Genomic DNA, 15,060 nt, shown 5'->3' with positions numbered 1-15,060 from the left:
TCACAGGTGTCACAGTTGAAGAGATTTCTATTTCGTGTCAGAAGTCAGTTTTGTTTCATTACTTGTACCTTTGACCAATTTACTACCTCTCTCCTCACCTGTATAGTTTGTTAGCTGATAATTTATGTAATGAGGTGTGGTGATAACAGAGTAAAGAACTATAGAGACTCATTTTTATCTGAAAAATCACACAGATATTAAAATTGCAGGATATTCATTGTCAAGATGTAAAACATATACTCAAAACCATACCCTCAGATAACTACATGAAAAAGGAATAAAGAATATGTACACATATGTGAAAATGGGGTTATTTTAAGAAAACAATGATGTCATACATTAAAGTATGGATGGAAAGACAGAATCAAGCATGCCCAAGATTACTTTAAACAATTTATTTTACTGGTAGTTTCTGGAGACTACATTTAAAAATTAAAAAATCAACAGTCCTAACACCCAAGTAATAATCTGGATAGTCTGCTTAATAATTTGGTATATTTCCTTCTAAGCATTTTGTTCTGTCTACCTATACAATCTAAAACACATACAAATATAAAACAAATATATTTGTATACAAATATGTACATATAGTTTTACTTTTCTGCCACCCAGAATCACTGATATAATGCTGCATATCCATTCTCAATGCATTTTTACAATGTAAATAATGTGGTACATTTAAAAATTTTTTTCACTTAGCCAATTATCATGAACATTTCCCTAAATCCTCAAACATAAGAACACTTTTGGAGAAGGAAATGGCAACCCACTCCAGTATTTTTCCCTGGAGAATCCTGGGGAGGGAGGAGCCTGGTGGGCTGCCATCTATGGGGTCACACAGAGTCGGACACGACTGAAGCGACTTAGCAGCAGCAGCAGCAGCAGCAGCAGCAAGAACACTTTTAACTAGTGCATACTATTCTATCCTACTGATATGTCAATTTTGAATCAATTGACTGTTGGATAGTCAATTTTTTCCTATTTTAAAGAATATTGTATTAAGGGAGATAATCTGAAAATTAAAAATCTTTTATTGACTAATAAAATGAGGCATAAAATGTAACCATAAAATGGTTACCCTTAAATATTAAGTTGTAAGCAATGTTCCTAAGTGAGGTGTGTCAAAGCTTCAGTTCAGTTCAGTTGCTCAGATGTGTCCGCCTCTTTGCGACCACATGAATCGCAGCACACCAAGCCTCCCTGTCCATCACCAACTCCCGGCGTTTACTCAGACTCGTGTTCATAGAGTCAGTGATGACATCCAGCCATCTCATCCTCAGTCGTCCCCTTCTTCTCCTGCCCCCAATCCCTCCCATCATCAAAGTCTTTTCCAATGAGTCAACTCCTCACATCAGGGGGCCAAAGTACTGGAGTTTCAGCTTTAGCATCATTCCTTCCAAAGATACTATATGCCTTTTCTGAAAGGGGTTTGTATTTTGCACTGAAAGTGTTGATGAACATGTGTAAGATCTCCTGTTTCAGTGCTTGTTTCAGGGATCATGATGACTCATTCCCCTTTATACCACTTAAGGGAGGAATTTTCCTATTTGTTTAAGAAGTGAACGTAGTTTGCCATAGCTAGGATTAGTAATTTTATAGTTTATATTTTTCTTTCAAAAATGTCATACTTACTCCACAGTGAACATGTCTTAACTACTGAGTGCTTATTTGGAACCTCGAGACCTTTCCCACAAAATGTGTGGTACAGAATATGGAACATATTTTTCTCATAAGTTCTAACAGTTTTCTAGACTTTAAATTCTTTCTTTTCAGCATATTCTGATACTCAATGATATTTAAATTCTTTCTAAATTCTTTTCTACATCAATATATTCACAGTTTTGTCACTTCTGAATTCTCTGATATATAATTCTCCACTCGTGTAAGAATTCTGGATGAAAAATTGGTCACATTTATTAGATGCTTCTGGAATTATGCTTTTGTGCTCTGTCTTAAGTTAAATGAACATTAAATAGTAATATGAAGATTTTTACATTCTTGATATTTATAAGGTTACTCCCCAGGATGAATTGATATATAATGAGGTATAACTTGGAGAAGGCAATGGCACCCCACTCCAGGACTCTTGCCTGGAAAATCCCATGGACGAAGGAGCCTGGTAGGCTTCAGTCCATGGGGTAGCTAAGAGTCGGACACGACTGAGTGGCTTCGCTTTCACTTTTCACTTTCATGCATTGGAGGAGGAAATGGCAACCCACTGCAGTATTCTTGTCTGGAGAATCCCAGGGACGGGGGAGCCTGGTGGGCTGCCGTCTATGGGGTGGCACAGAGTCAGACACGACTGAAGCGACTTAGCAGCAGCAGCAGAGGTATAACTAGTGAAATCATCTCTATATTAATATAGTAATAGGTTATGATAGGTTATTATATCATATTATAGGTTATTAGTAAGTATATTAATAGGTTTTATCTCCTGTGTGACTTTTCTGATGTTTAATGAGAGTTGACTTCCCACTGAAGGCTTTATCACATTCTCTGCATTCATAAGGTTTCTCTCCTGTATGTATTCTGTGATGTACAATGAGAGTTGATTTCACACTGAAAGCTTTCCCACATTCACTGCATTCATAAGGTTTTTCTCCTGTATGAATTCTCTGATGTTTAATGAGAGTTGACTTCCTACTGAATGCTTTCCTACATTCACTGCACTCATAGGGTCTCTCTCCTGTATGAATTCTCTGATGTTTAATCAGTGGTGACTTTTCACTGAAAGCTTTCCCACATTCATTGCATTTATAGGGTTTTTCTCCTGTATGAGTTCTCTGATGTACAATAAAGGTTGACTTCTCACCAAATGCTTTCCCACACCTTCTGCATTCATAAGGTTTCTCTCCTGTGTGAGTTCTATGATGGACAGAGAGATGTGATTTTCCACTGAAAGTCTTCCCACATATGCTGCATCCATAGGATTTTTCTTGTGTATGAACTCTCTGATGAACAGAAAGATGTGACTTTCCCCTGAAGCCTTTTCCACATTTACTACACTTATAAAGTGTCTCTTTCATATGAGTTAGCTGATGTTTAATGGGTGTAGGTGTCTCATCAAAGGCTTTCCCATGTTTATTGCATTCAAGTTTTTCACTGATATGAGTCCTTTGATATATAAGGCTGGACTTATCACATTTGATAGCTTCATAAAATGTTTGTCTAATGTGTGTTTTTTCATGTCTAATAAGGCGACATGAACTCTTAAAAGCTTTTGCACATTCACCACATACAAACGGTTTCTCTCCTGTATGAGTTCACTATTTAGTCAGAGTTGACTTCTGGATAAATGTTTTCCCACATTCACTGCATTCATACGGCTTTCCCCCTGTATGAGTTCTCTGGTGTGCAATTAGGGTTGACTTCTGGCTGAAGGTTTTTGCACAGTCACAGCATTCATAAGGTTTCTCTCCAGTGTGAATTCTCTGATGTACAACAAGGTTTGCTTTCTGGATAAACACTTTTCCACATTCAGAACATTGATAGAGTTTCTCCCCATTTTGAATTCTTGGACTTTTATTAAGAGCTTGCTTACGGTGGAGGGCTTTTCCATGTTCATTAGGCTCAAAGAATTTCTCTCCAGATTGAGCTTTATCAAGATTAGAATAGAAGCATAATTTCCAATATGCCTTACATTCATCACCTTTCTTTCTTGCATAGCTTCTACTTTGACTAAGAAAATTGAAATTATGTTTTGAACACTTTCCCCATGAATAATATTTAGTGAGTCTTTGTCCTATAGAAACAAAGCCTGTGCTTGGATAAATGATTTCTCCGTATGTTCTGAATTCTTGGCCACTTTTATCCTTCAGCGTTTCCTTATTTATGGATGCAGCTTGTCATAGAGGTTTGTCTTGGCTTTCCTTGTGGTTATCTATCTGGTCATTAACTTTCCAGAATTCTAGGGAAAAATGCAATGATTCATCAAACTTGTAACTATTTCTATGATAATGTTATGGGACAAAATTCATTCATAGATGCCCTGCTGTGAACTCCTATTAATGGGCCTGAGCTGATGTGAATGAACCCTCCCTATATTCCACCACCTTCTCTATACTCCACCACTTCCCTCAACTGTATATACAAAGAAATGCTGGCCTATATTAAACAAAAATAATTTAATTCACAGTCAAGCTCAAGACCAAGAAAATATAAATTTTAGACATCAAAAGTGAAATGAGAATTTAAAGTGATGGGGTGAACAGAAACTGAAGCTTGAAGATTTACTGGGGAATCCAGACCACAGGGCACAAATGTTCAGGAAACTGGAATGTAATTTTCACTTAAAGTAGGAACCACAAAGGGTATCCATGCTTGTTAAACAGGAACTAGAAAGACTCCCCACTGGTCAAGGAAACTGGAAAGAATGATATTATATATAAGAAATTAGAAGTCTGATATGATACTATATATAGAAAACCCTGAAGATTCCACACAAAAACTACTAGAACTGATAAATTCAGCATGGTAGCAGGATATGAGATTAACACAAAGAAACTGGTTATGTTTCTTTATACTAACAGTGAAATATCAGAAAAGTTAAAAAAAATCCCTTTTAAAATCACATCAAAAAATAAAATACTTAGGAATAAACTTGACCAAAGAGGTGAAAGACTTAATACACTGAGAACCATAAAACATTGATAAAGGAAACTGAAGATGGCCTGAAGGAAAAATACTCCCATCCTCTTTGATTGGAAAAATTAATATGTTTAAATGGTCATACTACCCAAAGGAATTTACAGATTTAATGCAATACCTATCAAATTACCTATGACATGTAAATAAATGAAGTTAGAACACACTCTCAGACCATGCACAAAAATAAACTCAAAATGGCTTAAAGACTTAAATATAAGAGAGGATACCATAAAACTCCTAGAAGAGAACATAGGCAAAACATTCTCTGACATTAATTGTACCCATGTTTTCTTAGATCAGTTTACCAAGGCAATAGATATAAAAGCAGAAATAAACAAATGGGACCTAATCAAACTTATAAGCTTTTGCACAGCAAATGAAATCATGTGTGCTTAGTCACTCAGTTGTATCCAACTCTTTGTGACCCCATGGACTGTAGCCCACCAGGTTCCTCTGTCCATGGGGATTCTCCAGGGAAGAATCCTGGAGTGGGTTGCAATGCCCTCTGCCAGGGGAATCTTCCTAATCCAGGGATTGAACCCAGGTCTCCCACATTGCAGGCTGATTCTTTACCATCTCAGCCACCAGCTTTTGCATAGCAAACAAAACCATAAACAACATGAAAAGACAACTTATGGACTGGGAAAAAATATTTGCAAATGATGAGACCAACAAGGGCTTAAATATACAAACTATATTTGTATATTTCCAAAATATACAAACAGCTCATACAACTCAATAACAAGAAAACAACCTAATCAAAAAATGGGCCTAAGGGTCATCATGCTGGTCATCTTGTGGTTCAGGTTGTCCTTGGTGAGTACTGCATCAAGGGAGGGCCCTGGGATGAAAGGTGTTGTTTCTTAGGATCCTTTCTGCCTTCCTGCAAAAAAGATAGACACAGAAAGGATGGTAACTGAGTGTTCAAAAAACTGTTCTCAGGTAAGAAGAAAGTGTATTCTGGATATCCCTTGTGGTCCAGTGGTTAAGAATTCACCTGCCAAAGCAGGGGACATGGGTTCAATCCCTGGTCTGGGAAGATCCCACATGCTGTGGAGCAACTAAGCCTGTGCACCACAACTACTGAAGCCCAAACACTCCAGGGCCCATGTGCCTTCACTACTGAAGTTGCATGCTGCAACAACTGAAGTCCATGGGCTTAGAGCCTGAGCTCCATGATAAGAGGAGCCACTGCACTGCAACTAGAGTAGCCCCTGCTCGCTGTAACTAGAGAAAGCCTGCATACAGCAATGAAGACCCAGGGAGGCCATAAATAAATAAATGGACAAATAAATTTGTGAGGGGGGCTTCCTTCAGATGGTAAAGATACCTCCTGCAATGCAGGAGACTGGGTTCGATCCCTGGGTCAGGAAGATCCCCTGGAGAAGGGAATGGCTACCCAATCCAGTATTCTTCCCTGGAGAATCTCCATGGACAGAAGAGCCTGGTGGGCAACAGTCTCTATGGGATCACATAGACTGAGCACAACTGAGCAACTAACACACTTCATTTTGGGGGCTCCCCAGGTGGCACAGTGGTAAAGAACCCACCTGCAAGTGTAGGAGATGCCAGAAACACATTTGATCATTGGGTTTGGAAGATCCCCTGGAGAAGGATATGACATCCTACTCCAGTATTCTTGCCTGGGAAAAATGGACAGAGGAGCCTGGTGGGCTGTAGTCCATGGGATCACAAAGAATTGGATATGACTGAGCACACATGCTGGAGAAGGCAATGGCACCCCACTCCAGTACTCTTGCCTGGAAAATCCCATGGAGGGAGGAGCCTGGTAGGTGCTGGGAGCCAGCGTGGAGAATCCCGCCCATGCCAAACGTCATGAGGAAGAGGCCTGATGGGCAAAGGCGAGATCAGGCCTCGAGGGGCCCCCCTTTCTCGAGCATCTACCCCAAAACCAGAATCTGTTTTTTCATGACTTTCACCAACTCTTCTGACATTAACAGGGGGCTGTCCCGACCACCTTTCTCTGGAAAGAGTTAACTTAGGGCTCTAGTTGATAATTCTCCTGGGCATGAAATGAGTGTTTCAAACCCCCTGTTAGCATTCTAGCTTACTTGGCAGGTTTATTGAGACTCTTGCAACATTGTTGAGCCTATGCTTGCTGCCAAGTTCTCACATCCCTTATCCATTGTGTTCCTGAGAGTGCATATAGTCAGGATGTAGAAATAACAAGCAGTAGCTTTAGCATTAGCAACATTAGACTTTGAGTTAGTAAGTTTTTTCTTTACTGTAACCCACTGAATCTTTGCTCCATAAAAATGTAACTCTGTACTTTAAGGGTGACGCGGGCTAGGAATTTAAGAAGAAACACTTTAAGGGAAAATTATTGTTCTGGCTGACCAACCTTTATCAAAAAGAGGTCATAAAATATCAACAGGCCTCCAGGCCAGAAGATAATGTACAAAAAATAAGACTCTTGCAGGAAGGAATCGGATATCGATAAAAGTTAATATTGAAGAAATGTTGAGTTGACTCTGCATTTTTCACCTTGCTGTATGTACAACTCAGGGTATAAAAGCCCCGAGAAAAATAAAGTAAAGGGGCCTTGCTCACTGAAGCTTGGTCACCCCTTGTCATTGTTTCCTTATCTCTTTCTCTATCTTTCTTCATTCACTGATGTCATCCATCCTGAGGTTATCCCTGGACTCTGCTGAGGCTGGACCTTGGCAGGTAGGCTGCAGTCCATGGGGTCGCTAAGAGTTGGGCATGACTGCCATGGGGTCGCTAAGAGTTGGGCACGACTGAGCGACTTCACTTTCGCTTTTCACTTTCATGTATTGGAGAAGGAAATGGCAACCCACTCCAGTGTTCTTGCCTGGAGAATCCCAGAGACAGTGGGCCCCCGTCTATAGGGTCACACAGAGTCAGACACAACTGAAGCAACTTAGCAGCAGCAGTAGCAGAGCACACACGCACAAATAAATTTTTAGAGTTCCAATTTAAAAATCAAAAAAGATACATGCACCCCATGTTCAATGCAGCACTATTTATAACAGTCAGGACATGGAAGCAACCTAAATGTCCATCAACAGATAAAGGGATAAAGATATGGTACATATATACAATGGACTATTACTTAGCTATAAAGAATGAATTTGGGTCGTTTATAAAGATGTGGATGGACTTGGAGTCTGTCATACAGAGTAAAGTAAATAGGAAAAATATCATATGGTAATGCATACATCTGCAATCTAGAAAAATGATACTGGTGAACCTATTTGCACGGCAGAAAAAGAGGTGTGGATATAGAGTATGGACTTCTGGACAAAGGGGCAAAGGAGAGGGTAGGAAAAATTGAGAGAACAGCACTGACATACATTCACTAGCATGTGTGAAACAGATATCTAGTGGGAAGCTGCTGTATAACACAGGAAGCTCAGCTTGGTGCTCTGTTTTGACCTAGAAGAACAGAATGAGGCGGGGAGGAGGAAGATTCAAGAGGGAGGGGATATATGTATACATATGGCTGATTCACTCTGTTGTACAGCAGAAACTAACACAACATTGTAAAGCAATTATATGGCAATAAAAAAAATTTTCCTGAAAAAAACATGGGCACAAGACATAGACATTTCTGCAAAGCAGACATGCAAATGGCCAGTAGGTAGATGAAAAAAAATGCTCAACATCACTAATTATCAGAAAAATGCAAATGAAAATTACAATAAGGTACTACCTTATACAGGTCAGAATGTCCATCATTAAAAGGTCTACAAATAAATACTGGAGAGGGTGTGGAGCAAAGGTAACCCTCCTATACTGTTGGTGGGAATGTGAATTGGTGCATCCACTGGAAAATAGTATGGAGGTTCCTCTAAAAATTAAAACAAGAGTTGCCATATGATCCAGCAATCCCACTCCTGGGCTTATATCTGGACATAACCACTAATTCGAAGAGATACATACATCCTATGTTCATAGCAGCACTATTTATAATAGCCAAGACATGGAAACAACCTAAATGTCCACTGACAGATGAATGGGTAAGAAAGATATATATCTAAAGTGGAATATTATTCAGCCATAAAAAGAATGACATAATGCCATTTGAAGGAACATGGATGGACCTAGAGATTAACATACTAAGTGAAGTCAGAGAAAGACAAATACTTTATGAAATAACTTATATGTAGAATCTAAAATATGATACTGCTGCTGCTGCTAAGTCGCTTTAGTCATGTCCGACTCTGTGTGACCCCATAGATGGCAGCCCACCAGGCTCCCCTGCCTCTGGGATTCTCCAGCCAAGAACACTGGAGTGGGTTGCCATTTCTTTCTCCAATGCATGAAAGTGAAAAGTGAAAGTGAAGTCGCTCAGTTGTGTCCGACTCTTCGCAACCCCATGGACTGTAGCCTACCAGGTTCCTCCATCCATGGGATTTTCCAGGCAAGAGTACTGGAGTGGGTTGCCATTGCCTTCTCCCAAAATATGATACAAATGAACCTATATATGAAACAGAAACAGACTCACAGACATAGAAAACAGACTTGTGGTTGCCAAAGGGGAGGGGGGATGGGGGAGAGTTGGATTGGGAGTTTAGGATTAGTAGATGCAAACTAGTATGTATAGAATTAATGAATAAGGTTCTACTGTATAGCATAGGGAACTATATTCAATATTCTGTGATAAACCATAATGGAAAAAATATGAAAAAGAATATATGTAAGTATAACTGAGTCACTTTTCTGTACAGCAGAGTGTACATTGTAATTATACATTAATAAGATTAAAAAAATCAAAAGCCTAGTTCTGTAACTCAATCCAAATGATTATAAGTATAGTAGAGAGCCCCCTAAGCTAAAAAATTAGACTGAAAATTGGCCCTGTAATAGTAGGTTCCCAGTGGTGGCACATCTTCCAAAATATATATTTTTGTATTTTTATAGCTTAGGGCTCACAGTATGTCTATGGAATACCAATTATCACTGAAGAGTTAACAGTAAAAAATTAATCTCACAAGGAAACGACCTACTATGAAAGGGAAGCAGCAGATATATTTAAAGATACTCCCATTTCTAGAACTATAGCTAGTAAAACCATGTGGACTTCAAGATAAATATATTTCAACTGTTCAAAGAAATAAGGGAAGAACTCTACCTACTTTCTATCTAGTCACAGATAAAGACAGATTTAACAAATTAGGTGACAGACCTTGAGATCACCCAGAATGTAGCATGAAGAGCTAACAATGGAAATATAGTAAGAGAAATAGAGAAATGATAAGTTCCAGAATAGGTTTAACAGTTAATCCAAATGGAAGACTAGAGAAAAAGGGAGAGGCAATATGCCAAGAAATGGGTTACTAGAACAACACTGAGACTGCTATACTTAGAAAGACCAGCTTGCAAAGCTGGCCCTTGGCTGCCATCTGGAAATTTAGAGTTCAGGAATGTCCCCACCATTCACTAACTGATAAGGCTGCTTGTACAAACAAGGTGATCTGCTTTCCTTCCGGGAGTCTGGAATGTTGGTATGTGCAGGGCAGTTGGTACATGTATAGATGCTGAGTCTCTAATGGGCTTCTCTGTGCACAAAAACACACATGTTGCTGCCTTTTCAATGCTGGGAGAAGTGTGTGCTGTGTGACCCTAGATGGGAGGGAGAGAACATAAGGAACTCTACATGGAGTCCTCCAGATTCTGCTCCTGTCTTCTCCCCTTATGCTCTAGTTGTATATCCTTATATCCTCAGTCGATAAGTCGTGTCTGCCTCTTTGAGACCCTATGGACTAAAGCCTGCCAGGCTCCTCTGTCCATGGAATTTTCCAGGCAAGAATACTGGAGTGGGTTGCCATTTCCTCCTCTAGGGAATCTAACTGACCCAGGGACTGAACTTGCATCTCCTGTGTCTTCTATATTACAGGCAGATTCTTAACCTGCTGAGCCACTGGGGAGGCCTGTATATCCTTATTACATTGCTGTAATAATCTTAGCTGTATATACAGCTAAATGCCAAGGCCTGGGAATCCCTCTCAAGAATCTCTGAAAGTGGCAGTGGTCTTGAGGGACCCCCAGTCTAGGCAGCATTTGAAGAGATAATGAATGAAAGATTTCTGTCATGTATCTTACCCTTTTTAAAAATTTATTTATTTTTTTAATTGAAGGATAATTGCTTTACAGAATTTTGTTGTTTTCTGTCAAACCTCAACATGAATCATCCATAGGCATACATATATCCCTTACATCCTACCCTTGAATGTCCAGAGTCCTGAGTGTGGTGAGACACAGTACTGAGACACAGTTCTGTGTAACTGTAAGACTTTAAGAAAGTAAGTATTGAAAGCTACCATGGAGAAATTTTTAAAAGCACCTATAAAGAAACAATTAGATAAACAACATATTTCATCAGCTAAAAAAGAAGCCAAAAGAATATTTTTGAAGTCCTGAGAGAAGCTGTCACCTTAGACAACCTTTTAGATATCTCTGTCCCCAGCTAAATTATTGCAATGGAAGATGACAAAATAAAGATGCTTTTGGACAAGAAAAGACAGAGAATTTGCCACATACAAAGCTTGCTAAGAATATGCTTTGTACTTGAATTATTCAAGAGGCAAATGAGTAAAGGGGAAAAAGGTATGGGGGGAGGGTAAAGAAAATCCAGCAAAGGCATGAAAAGAGGTAAAGGAAAAGCAGGGATCTTTAGAAAATACAGTTTCCTCTAAAAGAAGAAATACAAATACAGTAATAGAACAATAAATAAATATTAACCCCATTAAGTATAGGCCAACCATATTAAATTGTACTTTTAAAAATGAGCTATGTGTTTTTAAAAGACAGTTACAACAAAATGGGAAACGTTAAAATCATAGACAGATACACCTGGCACTTAATAACCAAAGAAAATTGGTAAAACAATGCTTATGTTATACTGTGGTGTTGGAGAAGACTCTTGAGAGTCTCTTGGACTGCAAGGAGATCCAACCAGTCCATTCTGAAGGAGATCAGCCCAGGGTGTTCTCTGGAAGGAATGATGCTAAAGCTGAAACTCCAGTACTTTGGCCACCTCATGTGAAGAGTTGACCCATTGGAAAAGACTCTGATGCTGGGAGGGATTGGGGCCAGGAGGTGAAGGGGATGACAGAGGATGAGATAGCTGGATGGCACCACCGACTCGATGGACGTGAGTCTGAGTGAACTCTGGGAGATGGTGATGGACAGGGAGGCCTGGCGTGCTGCGAATCATGGGGTCACAAAGAGTCAGACACGACTGAGCGACTGATCTGATCTGATCTGATGTTATACCAAACAGAATGAGCTGAATGCCAAAAACAAATAAGGACAGAATATGAGAATATAAAGCAATTTCAGTTATATAGATGCAAAACACTTAAATATATATGACAAATTGATTATGAGAGAAAAAAGGTTAGACATCTAATAATGTTAAAAATGTATATATTCTACTACATATTCTGCTTACAGTTACACCACAGAGAAATTCTGCAAATATGTACATGTACAAGAATGGCAACAAGGTATTAGAAACAACTAAATGCCCACCAATAGAGGCTTAGATTGGTGGACTCTGATACTGAGATGTTGGAATGCTATACAGGAGTTAAAATGAACGAATTAAATCTAACACAGGTAAACTCAAAGGTGAATACTGAATACAGAAAGTTAGTTGTGGAAAGATCTCCTATGGTTTCTAGGGCACTAATCTGGTAAATTTACAGAAAGAATGCTATATTGATTACCGGTGCAAATTTATGTAGTATAAGCATAAAAACATGGGTTAGAAGGATATTCACCAAATTCATGATACTGTTTGCCTATGGAGGAAATGAAGGCAACAGGACTCAGGAGGGGAAAAGGGAGGCTTCACCTTTATTTGTAAACCTCTATTTCTTTTATAAACAAAAAAAAATCAACACCAAATGACAAAATTTTAACATTTGCTATTATTGGAAGGTAACTACAGCATTTCTTGTGACTATGACTTTCTATACTTTTGTGCAGTTTTAAGAGAAATGCCTTAAAGCAGGGCTTCTGGAACAGTGGAGTGAGGACCTTAGTAAATTGTATTACCCTTAAAAGCAATGAAAATATTGGCAAAATTATAAAAATCTATAATTTCAGGACTTTGGAAATTAACCAAAGTCATACACCACGTTGAAAAGCATTTATTTAAGAACCACCAGTGAACCTCACTGAGAACAGCCAAGTACGTAGTTTCTACTTGGTGTTACTTCTCCCCATCTACACCTCCACCCTAGACCCCTGGCTCCTCAACTGTGTGATCTGGAAGGAATGAAAACTGGCATCCTCACAGCAACTGAAGGGAGCTCCACTGAAAGCCCCATCTCCAGAGTTTTGTTACTACCTTGATCTAACTTGGAACTTGGTTCCAAACAGTATATAGTAACTACAATCCCCATGAAAAAATAGAGAGTACCAGTAAAGCTAATGTCCAGCAAGGTGTTAACGTGGCAGGCATGGCTCCTGGCTGATGTTTGGGAATGCAGATTGTGGAATGTTCCCTATTTTGATGATTTTAGCCTACCTGGGGCACTAAATACCTGATTTTCTCCTGGGTGTCTAGACGCCTGGATGTGCCTATTTTTATTTAGTGGGTCAACTGAGAATCTCCCACAAAGTGAAAAGGGCTTTCTAAAAAGTCTTACATGCCACGTGGACTTGAACTGCAGGTGTCTAGCCATGCAGCATCTTGGCTTTGCATGAGAAAGGGGCAACTATCCCTGTAGGGATTTGTCTCCTACCAAGTGCCCAGCAATACGGGTGCAAATGAACCCTATTAGGACACATGAAATGTCAGAAAGCAGGAAATAAAGGGAGGAAAAGTCTTAGAAGCTTCAGAGTTCGCAAAAGGAAAATTTCAGTCAGAAGACAATGGCACAATGCCTTCATAAGTCTAAGGAAAAGAAATGTCCATCCTAGAACTCTACTCCAAGCTTGCCTTCATAAGTCTAAGGGAAAGAAATGTCCATCCTAGAACTCTACTCCAAGCTCAACTCCCCATCTTGGATGAGGTTTCAACAAACGCTTTCAGATATTCAAAAATCTAAAAAAAAATTTACCTCCCATGGACCTACATTCTTTCTTAGGAAAGCACTGGAAGAATGTGTTCCAGTGAAACGTGGAAGAAGGCATGGCATTAAAGCAAATGAGGACTTCCAACAATGAGAAAGTGGGGGGAATTCCCAGAATGATGGTGGAGAGAGATGTCAGGATGGTGGCTGCACAAAACAGGAATGAAGATAATCCATCCAGAAGGGAGTGGTCAGAGGGCCCCAGACAAACACAGGGATATGACATTGCTGGAGCACTTTTAGTTCTGGAAACATTTAAAATCACTCTGGATCATGGGTCATGGAGTGTTTAAGCTGAACTAGCGAGAAGTACTCAGAGAAAGAAGCAAATGAAAGAAACAAGGCAATTATTAACCAGAGGAAACTAAAAGTTATACAGAAAAGGTAAATTAATCATAGGTCACTACATGGCTAAGCTATCTATAGTGTTCATATAGTCATTTTGTTCATATAGTCATTATGTAAACAACAGTATTGATGGAAAGCAAATTTATGGTATAATCATACTGGGAACATGGGCAAACAAGAAGTCTTTGTGTTGCAAGGAAAATATACAGATGGCCAATAGGCACATGAAAAGATGTTGATGTTCAACATCACTAACCATCAGGGAAATGCAAATCAAAATCACAATGAGCTATCACCTCACACCTGTCAGTATGGCTACTATGAAAAAGACCACAGCCAATGTTGGTAGAGATGTGGAGAAAAGGGAACCCTCCCACACTGTTGGTGGGAATGCAAACTGGCACAGTACTATGGAAAACACTATGAAGTCCCTCAGGAAATTAAAAACAAAAACTACCATATGATCCAGTAATTTTACTCCTAGCTATACAGCCGAAGAAAACGAAAACACTAATTTGAAAAGACACAATGTTCAAAACAGCATTATTTACAAAAGCCAAGATATGGAATCAACCTAAGTGTCCATCAACAGATGTATGGATAACGAAGACACACACAGACACAAACACATACATGCAATGAAATATTACTTAACCATAAAAAGGAATGCAATTCTGCCATCTGTAAGAACATGGATAGACCTGGAGGGTATATTTGTTCAGCTGCTAAATCATGTCTGACTCTTTGCAACCCCATGGACTGCAGTACGCCAGGCTTCCCTGTTCTTCACTACTTCCCAAAGTTTGCTCAAACTCATGTCCATTGAGTCTTGCATAGTGAAATAAGTCAGAGAAAGACAAATACTGTATGTTTTCGCTTATATGTGGAATCTAAAAAATAAAACAAATGAATGTAACAAAAGAGAAACAGACTTACAGATACTGAGAACAATTTAGCTGTTACCAATAGGGAGAGGGAAAAGGGAGGGGCAAAATAG

General features: G+C 39.2%; 1 protein-coding gene across 1 annotated transcript in view; it reads right to left on the bottom strand.

The window, feature by feature from the left end:
• Positions 1–1,762: 1,762 nt before the first annotated feature.
• Positions 1,763–15,060, bottom strand: part of ZNF674 (zinc finger protein 674) — a 35,946-nt gene continuing 22,648 nt past the window's right edge. Inside the window, 1 exon segment of the mRNA XM_070291520.1 lies at positions 1,763–3,907. Coding sequence (XP_070147621.1) covers positions 2,418–3,907 — 1,490 coding nt within the window. The 3' untranslated portion in view covers positions 1,763–2,417.

Source organism: Ovis canadensis, chromosome X (genome assembly GCF_042477335.2).
Source record: "Ovis canadensis isolate MfBH-ARS-UI-01 breed Bighorn chromosome X, ARS-UI_OviCan_v2, whole genome shotgun sequence".
NCBI lineage: Eukaryota > Metazoa > Chordata > Mammalia > Artiodactyla > Bovidae > Ovis > Ovis canadensis.
The sequence above is the reverse complement of the archived record's forward strand: the minus strand, read 5'-3'. Positions and strand labels throughout refer to the sequence as shown.